This window comes from Theobroma cacao, chromosome 3 (genome assembly GCF_000208745.1).
Source record: "Theobroma cacao cultivar B97-61/B2 chromosome 3, Criollo_cocoa_genome_V2, whole genome shotgun sequence".
NCBI classification, from domain to species: domain Eukaryota; kingdom Viridiplantae; phylum Streptophyta; class Magnoliopsida; order Malvales; family Malvaceae; genus Theobroma; species Theobroma cacao.
The window spans coordinates 35,271,438-35,280,470 of NC_030852.1; the positions used below are offsets into that span (position 1 = coordinate 35,271,438).

The following is a 9,033-nucleotide window of genomic DNA, read 5'->3' on the forward strand; positions in this document are numbered from 1 at the left end:
GCGAAACTTTATGGCTTTTTAAGTTACTAGTATTTTAATGCACAGCAGCCTGCAATCTGGCTTGATGGGCCAATTCAAGTTGGGTCGGGGTTACAGCCTGCTCCTCCTGCAGGGTATCTTCCAGCCAGAACTAATCACTGGCAAGTGAGATAACAGAGTCTGGCAAGTGTTGTTATGGACTGATGTCACAATGACCTATGATGCCAGGCGTAATTAGAGGCAGACAATCGACCACACAGAGAAACAGACACTCTGTAGACAATGAGGTTTCGGGTAAGGTTGGTTGTTGAATTAGTTGAAGCTAACAGGTTGAATTATCCTACTAATCACTGTCAGGAGAACTTAATTCAACTTGTTTAAGAACTTTCAGCCAATTAAGCAGAAATTCAGGACTTCAATACAAACCAATCATACAGAGAGAGAAGCGAATGGTTCGACAAAATTTTGGATATTAGATTTTATTTTCCATTGCGAACTTTTCAGAGTTGTACATGCTTGAGCAATGAATAGAAAGAAATCAAAACATCATGATCAGATTTATTCACTCAAATGAACAGTTCTTTCCAATTTCAAGAGCACATCACAGACATCCAATAAAACAATTAATAATAGAAAGAAAAAAAAAGAACAACAAATCAAATGAGATTTCAAGCTTGAAAAGCAGGGAAGCTCAACAAATTAAAACTTGTAACACTATACATGATCTTCTATGTTACAGAATGTGCATATGTTGAAAAGGAAATAGATATGGGCTCGGTGGAACACCTTCAAATTCTAAAACCCAAACCAGGCCATCTTTTTGTCCCCTCTTTCTTCGTTCTCCTTGAGCTGGGAGCGATGAGATTTTCCAGTGATTTTGCTTTCCTGTTTCTGGACCTGCCTGCTTCTTTCAGGAGCTCAGCCAGCCTACTCTTTTCATCTTCAAAATCAGGATTCGCAATACCAAGTTTTTCTTCTCGCAATTTTAATACGTACTCCAAGATCTCAATTGCATCTTCAACCCTGAGTTTCCATCAAAAGATTATTACCAATAGATGGTACACAATTAAACGAGTACTTAAATTCTGGATTTAAAACAGTCATAGAGGAAAGTAAAAATAAAACATTAAGAACAATTAGATGCATTGTAATATAAAAGCACATCACATTCATCCATGCTTACTATGTCTTCTTTAGATGCTGTAATTATTTTAAGAATATGTGATAGAACTAAATTGAAACTACTATATCAAAACTTTCACTCCCATACTCAGTTCATTCCTTCTTTTATTTCCATTTTGTCTGCAATCAAAGCCTACAATCCATTGCAAGACAAATTAATACCAATGATCTCCACGCATGTCAATCATAAGCTAGGTTGAGTAAAATTCGATGCAGAGTAGTTTAAAATATTCGATACCTTCCCATAGCATCATAAGTTGCTGCAAGATTGCTATATACTCCCAGAGTATCTTGATGACATGGGCCACATTCCTGCTCAAGAATCGCTCTTGCTTCTTCAAACAAATCAGCAGCCTCATCTATCTTGAACAATTGGACACAAGCCAAGCCCATTTGGTTCAACATAACCCCAAAGAAGGCTGACTTCCTCTCCCCGCTTGCTCTAAGCTTTGCTACTGCGCTCTCAAAAGAGTTCCTTGCCTCTTCATACCTCCCAAGAATGTAAAACATCACCCCCATCCGTGCTTCAATTCCAGCAATTGTGCTTTGCTGTCCTGGTTTATCTTCCAACAACTTCATTGCCTTCTGCAACAGCTTCAATGCCTCCTCAGGCTCATCCACAGATTCGTATATGGCAGAAATTTCTGTTAACCCACCAGCTATCTCTTCTGCTGTGGTTCCAGGCACAGGTTTTGCAAAGATCCTCAGGGCATTTTCACAATATGACTTTGATTCTCGGAGCTTCCCTGTCCTGTGGTATAGGTCAGCAAGACGTACAAAAACAGAGGCAACTGAAGGGTGGTTGTCACCCTTTGATGACTTGAATACTGTTAGTGCCTTCTGGTAGGAGAAGACAGCCTCATCAAAGCGACATAAAGACATATAAATATTGCCAATGCTGACATCAATAGCAGCGACTTCATTCTCCTGTCCATTAGCAATCATTGCCATGCTGGCTAGGACAAGATGCTCAAGGGCTGCTTCATAATCTCCCTTTGCCTCACATACGAGTGCCATCAACCGGCGATCAGCTGCCTCTTCCAGAGATGCTGGTTCACTGTGTGCACGATGAATTTCAAGAGTTTTCTTGCACAATTCTTCCGCTTTATCAAATTGCATTGCTTGAACATGGGCCTCAGCCAAGTACCTATCATTTCCATTAATCATGAACATACAATTGATATAACCAAAAATCATACTATTTTATGCATAAACACATTCATTCTGGGGAAAACATGGAAATACAACAAATCTATTGCAATACAAAAGTCAATACCAAGAATCCCTGCAGGGAATAGTAAATACATCCAGCTAGACATAAACCTTCACTAGTATCCCTGCATTTTTAAAGTTAAATCCCATGATCCATTCAGGAATTCCAAAGACAATGAACCATAGTCTAGTTTAAGAACAACTACTATCCCTACAGTTTTAAAGTTAAATCCCATGATCCATTCAGAAATTCCAAAGACAAGAAATTTATTTTCTTGGGATTAATCCTCTGGCTTTCCAGAGCAATCGGCCGTATAACAGAGTAAAATTCAGTCTTTTTTAAAGAAAGTGTCCACATTTCCTTAAAAGGAGCGACACAGAAAATGGGAGCCATTTTTAATCCCAAGAAAATAAATCTCCTTCCCTAATGCTTCGAATCACAATGAGGAGCTGATTTCATTACACTCAACCAAAATTACCAAATAACCCCTTTCCCTTTTCTCTCTCACTATCTTTCTATCGCCCCCCAAATAGGCCAAATCTGCGCCTTTCCCGATTTAACACAAACACCCAAAAAATCCCAAATCTCCTAAATCTTAACAATAACTCATTATAGAAAGATGGTATAATAACCTGCAAGTCTCGCCAACTCTCGCATCGGTCTCTCCCAGAGCCTGGATCTGAATCTTTAGACCTTCTTCGTAGCACCCAATCGACTTCTCCACTTGACCCAGCATCGAGTACGTGTCCCCCAGCTGCATATGCCCCGAAAACGCAGCCAACGCGTGATCGGGGCCCCGATCCACATCGGGTACTTGAATCGCTCGCTCCAGCACCGGAACCGCCTCATCGAACCTCCCCAAACTGCAATAAATCGCCGCCAGCACGTGCAAGCTCATCGCCAGATCCAAGCTGGGCTCACCTTCCACGGCGCATCTCTCGAACGACTTCGCCGCTCGAATCGCGTAGTCCAAAGCCTTACTAGGACCCTCACCGGAAGCAATAGTGTCTCGGGCCAATTTGAGTAAGAAGGGTCCGAGATCCGGGTTGTCGAGTGAGGAATCATCCGGGTTGGGTGACTCGGGTGGAGGTTTCTTGGCGGAGCGGGCGGGGGAAGGCTTAGATCGGGAAGGGGAAGGAGATGGAACCCTTTTATTGGGAGTCCGTGGTGGATTATGCGGCGGTGCCTGCTCCGGAACTGAAATCCGTAGCGGTGGCGCGTCGGGTGGAGACTTAACGGAAACGAGGCCCGGCATTGGTTGAAAACAAATAAAATAGGAAATCCTAAACTAGAAATTGAACTTTGGAAGAGGAAAGAGAAATTGGTTGATTCGATAAGGAGAGAAATGAGAGTTCAGAGATAAAAGGAATTAAAACAAACGAAAAAAAGAGAAGAAAGGGATTTACGATTAGAACAGGCCACCAGTCTCTTTTGTGAAGTTCTGCGAGGAAGGTTTGGGGTCAGTCTGGTGATTATGTATTTTGTGCGAGGACAAAATGGTAAATTGCACAAGTATCGTTCAACAGACAGGCCACGAACGAACAGACAGTAACTTAAGTAGCAGTAGAAGCAGTCAAGTAGATACGATAGACAGTGGTAACCTGTAACTGGTAATAAGATCCGCTACCTATTTTTCAACTGTCGTGTTTTTTGGGGATAAATCCGTGCCGTTTTCGACGCTCTAGGGCATGACCAATAAACGTCTGCCACGTGGGAAAAGAACGTTGGTTTACACCGCATCCTTTCGGCTATAGTCCACTTCTAAACGGCGTCGTTTTAATCTACATTTTTTTTTAACAATATAACAACTATAAAAGTAAATATTTTTGCATTATCATATGAGATAAGATGCATGGATCATATTACATGACCATATATCAGATTTGATACATTTACTTAATTTAGACAAAATTCTTCTCTTACATTGGATGGGATAGGGACAGAGAGAGAGAGAGAGAGAGAGAGAGAGTGAGTAGAACAAAAGGTGGACAACTATTACTTAACTAACCAAAACNCAGGACGAGAGAGAGAGAGAGAGAGAGAGAGAGAGTGAGTGACAAAAGTGGCAACATCTTAATCCAAAACAATGAATGAATAAAAGTTGAGATATTGGTGCACTCTTCACCACAAAAGGTGCCTTTTTCTTTCTTTGTTTCTATATTGGAAATTGGAGGTTCCTTTTGTTTTGTTCAGCAGTATGCTGCACTCAAAGCATTTTCACAGGCTTCCTTTAAGCTTGCTGCTTAACTTCTTCCTCCTCTCCGCCAGTAACCATCACCATTTTTTTTGGCATTTTAATGAGTTGGCTAAGCTAATATTAGCTATAATAACAACATTTGATCTCTCAAAGGAGATCACTGATGATGCAATTTTTTTGCTGTAAAGCCTTCATGAAAGATGGAATCAAAGAGCGATGAGTCATTTGGTTTACTTTATTGTAACAAAGCAGACAGTCTATCTGTCAACACCATTTCTTTAACTTAGTTTTCATATAAATAGGGATTAATTTAGGGTCAAGACTGCAGAGGAAATAGCCAGCTGTAGCCAAGAAAAGGACACATGGGAACAGCCAGCCAGATGGGATTCTCTCCTGAGTCAAGATCTGCTGCTTAATTGTAATTAGCACCCAGAATATAAGGAAGATACCCATTATTTACATTTGTTCATAGCTTAAAAGCAATTAACTACTCATAGAGCTTACAGACAATCTCAAAAAAGAAGAAGAAAGCAACTTAGTAGATTCAAAAGCCACCAAAAGAGCATAGTTTAGTAGTACAAGAAAGTAGTACTTCTCAAAGGCCTTCAACTTTGAATTACAATACTAGCTTATATAGTTCAGGTTCAGTTGCCACCTCCTGCGGGTGCTCCAGATTTTCCTCTCGGCGGTGGTTCATGTTTAGGATTTGGAATCGGGTTATAGTCCTTTTGGATGTCAACTTCTAGTGTCAGCTTCCTCATTTTCACTTGATTCATGCCCTTCAAAACAGTCGTTATATGTTAGGAACCCTTGTCTTTTTTTGAGTAAGAGATACATTTATACTCATGTCTAATCAGTTTTATTAAAAATTATGGTAGTCAAATTAGTAGCATAAAGTTATGAATGTTTATGACAGATACAAAACGTTGACATCCTTCGATGTTAACATACCTCATTAGTTGCAGAGTTTGCTGAAGTTGCAACATGCTCCATGGCCTTGACTCTGCCTGCAGAACATACAAAACTTTGTTAATCACCTCCAGAACTGTCTAGAAATTTGCTTAACTACTTTACTTGGAATGCATGGAAATATTTTGCTCACCTATGAAAGGATCGAGATAGACTAGAAGGAGAAGGAGAATCATGGTTTTAGCATAAGGACCCATGCTGGATGCTGCAGGTAGTGCTGTCAAAATGGAGGAGAAAAATGCAGATTTATAGATTGGTTGGGAAAGGGGATCAAGTCAAGCCCACTGTTTCTATATGGCAAAACACTCGAAAGCTTTGTAGAATAATGATGAAAATGCAACATCCATTAGCAAAAATACCACAAAGTCAAATGCACTAATTTCTGTCACCTCATAAATCTTAGGTTTTACCTTATATATCTGCCAAAAGCAATTGTTAGGTAGCAATCAACCTTTGCATGGATCAATTAGCTCTACACATAGAGTCTTTCTTTTTAGGCATTCGCATTAAATCTTTCAAAATGTCAACAATCTCGTGAATGAACCCTTATTGACTCTATACCAGAACCAAATGCAATTTGCTCTGATCCAATGTTAGTCTGTCAACTGCTGTCTTTATCATGAGCCAATGCGGTGACAGTGTGATTTCCATGTTCAATCAATACCCAAGTACTTCACTGAATGATACATGTCATCTGATCTTGCACAAATTTTCACATTACTAATTCGATCAGACTTAATAGAGTTGCTTCTTGTCATGTAGTAGCTCTTTACCAGTATAATACTATCTGGAAAGGCTATAGAAAGTGAAGCAATTGCAGTACAACTTTAAAGGATAGGCTCCAATCTAATATCCTATAAATGTAGATCATATCAGCACCGGTTATGGCTAATATTAAATTAATTTTTCCTAGATGGAAGAAATGATGGTAATGTTTTTTTGTCAAGGTGAACTCGAACCAATCAACAGCTAAGACAAACTTCATCTCCAACATCATCAGATTTTTGCTGGCAAACTGAGAAACAGATGGCTGGCACTACCAAGGCTATAATTAGAAACTAAACAGCTGGATTATAATAATTACAGCATGCAGCTTGCTCTTATTATATTAGGGCTTCCTGTGACCAAAGAATTTCGACTGTTACATATATTAATGGCTGATATCTTTCGGGTTCCCTATCAAATTGTAGTCCATGCAATTGCACTGATCAAGTTAATCTGTCTTTTGAAGATTTGCAAAGGCACTTGGCTATGTCAACCCTTGGTAGATAAGTGCTCCAATTGATCGTCAAACAACACAGGAATAGCTTGCTGTTGGGTATCTGCTATTCATGATGAATGCTTACTGCATCAATATCAGTACAATAATCAGCAGCTCTACATTTGGTGAGCTTTTTCTGTGTCACATTCGCAATGGAACAAAGCCCATCTCTCATGTAGAGGGCCTTCACTAAATGGAAATGAAAGCTCATCCGCTCCTTGGATTTTTGTTGGCATCAACATACAATGGAAGTGGCAGTCATATCACAATAAGTTACTGCACCTTGCTTAAGTTGACCACTCAACCTTCCCCACCTTTTTTCCTTAAAAATCAACTTTAATGAATCTGCTTATTGATAATTTAAGATACCCTTCATTGGTCTCTACTTTCTTGATGCACGAAAATCACTCTACTCTTTTTCTAGCCACAAACCAACTGATATGAATCATTTACTCTTCGAGTCCTGTACGTTCCATCGCAATCCATCAAGAGCTCCTAATTGGGTAAGAAATTTATTGTTCAATACATGTTAGAGACCTTTATTTAGGCGTTTACCTCTGCTTGTCATTCTTCAGTCCCTGCTGCTGAAATATACTGTCAACTAGACAACTATACTCCCAACTCTCTGGACATTCATGACATTGAAAAGATAACGAAAGTAAGATTAGCATAAAGGTTAATTGGACTAATTAACTTTATGTGTAAGAAATTTGTGCATTGATATGTTTTTTTCTAATAATGTAATCAGGAGACAAGGACCAACATACTTTGGAGGTGTATTAGACATTTAAGATTTTCCAAATCATCTGATAGGGGGTAAATAGGCAGAAGGGTGCTTAGCTAGATGTAGCCTTCATTTCGGAACTTGTTCACAATTAGATATAAGTGGTCTGAAAAGAAGTTGATATAAAACTAAAAATCCTGATCATGGAGCTGCATTTCTATATTGCAGGTGAAAAAGTGGATTCCTGTGTTTGTCTATATATGAAGCAGGGAAGGAATCGGGAAATGGCACCACACCAGGTGGGTTATAATTTGAAACAGCACATGGTTTCCCTATGTCAAAGCAGTATTATTTCTTCCAGGGGGCCACAAGTAGGGATTTGCCTCAAAAAGAAAGGGCTACGGAAAGTGTGAATCATCATTGTTGCAGAGGACAGCGATACAGGGTAGTCTCATGCTTCTCTCACCTTGCTGATGCTCTCTCTTCTTAATGAACCCTTTGTTTTAATTGAATCCATTGGCTGAATGTTTGATACTCCCTGTATGTTACTCCCAAGCCTCACTCTTGTGCTCACAATCATACAATTATTGAATCCCAACCTTGCATACATACATGCACTCTGCTATCGAGTGAGTGTTTTCCAAAGGAGTATATGATTTCCAAGGCTCAAACCAGTATATACTATAAAATACCAATCCATCAATGTTGGAAAGCCAAAACACACGGATGAGGCTCCTCTCGGTTCTAGCACAGGCAAAGGAGAGCCCTCCAGATAAGTGGTCTCCACCACCATCAGATATGCTGATTGTTGGTTGTGATGGTTCTTTCAGACGAGAAGACAGATCAGACAAGGCATCATTATAGATGTCAGGAATTAAATTGGGAACACATTAAATGCAGGGTTGCTGCCTGTTCTACTTTAGAAGTTGGGCCTTTGCATTTAGACAAGCACTAAATATGGCAAATTATGAAGATCAACAACCTGATTGCTTGAAAACCATGTGGGAAGTAGTATTGGTATCCATTGTACGTGGTTCCACGATTTCGCTTCGTTTGTTTGTTTTTGTCTTTTTTTAACTCAACCAATCACCTAAAAGAAAAGTGCCCACCAAGTATTACGCCCATCAATAGTTCACGGACTTAGGTTTTGCCCCCTAGAGGAGGCCAGCTGGATGTAGAATTTCATAATCTTAGCTATATCACATGCTTATATCCTGCATGACGACTAAGTTTAATTCTTATCATGCTTACTTCCGGAGGGGAATTGAGGGTAGGAGAACATTCGAAGACGTCAGAAGGGGAAGGGTGGTGAATAACACCCTGCCTAATCTTGAATCTTTAAAGGCAACTCACGCCCTAATAAAGCTAACCTCACATTGCTCTTATTGTGTATGCTGAGCTCCCTAAGACTACAATCATTCCTCATAGAGGATTCTAATCCCCTGGAGACTGCTAAATGCCACCAGATCTTCAACTTGCCAAATCATATAAGAAACAGAAATCCCATC

General features: G+C 39.8%; 1 protein-coding gene across 1 annotated transcript; it reads right to left on the bottom strand.

Moving 5' to 3' along the window:
* LOC18606750 (nephrocystin-3) lies at positions 508-3,849 on the bottom strand. Its single transcript, XM_007040532.2, has 3 exons — positions 3,007-3,849; positions 1,400-2,308; positions 508-1,002 (listed from the first exon to the last, which is right to left on the bottom strand). Exons 1-3 carry the CDS (start codon positions 3,627-3,629, stop codon positions 768-770), a joined length of 1,767 nt encoding a protein of 588 aa, XP_007040594.2. The 5' UTR covers positions 3,630-3,849; the 3' UTR covers positions 508-767.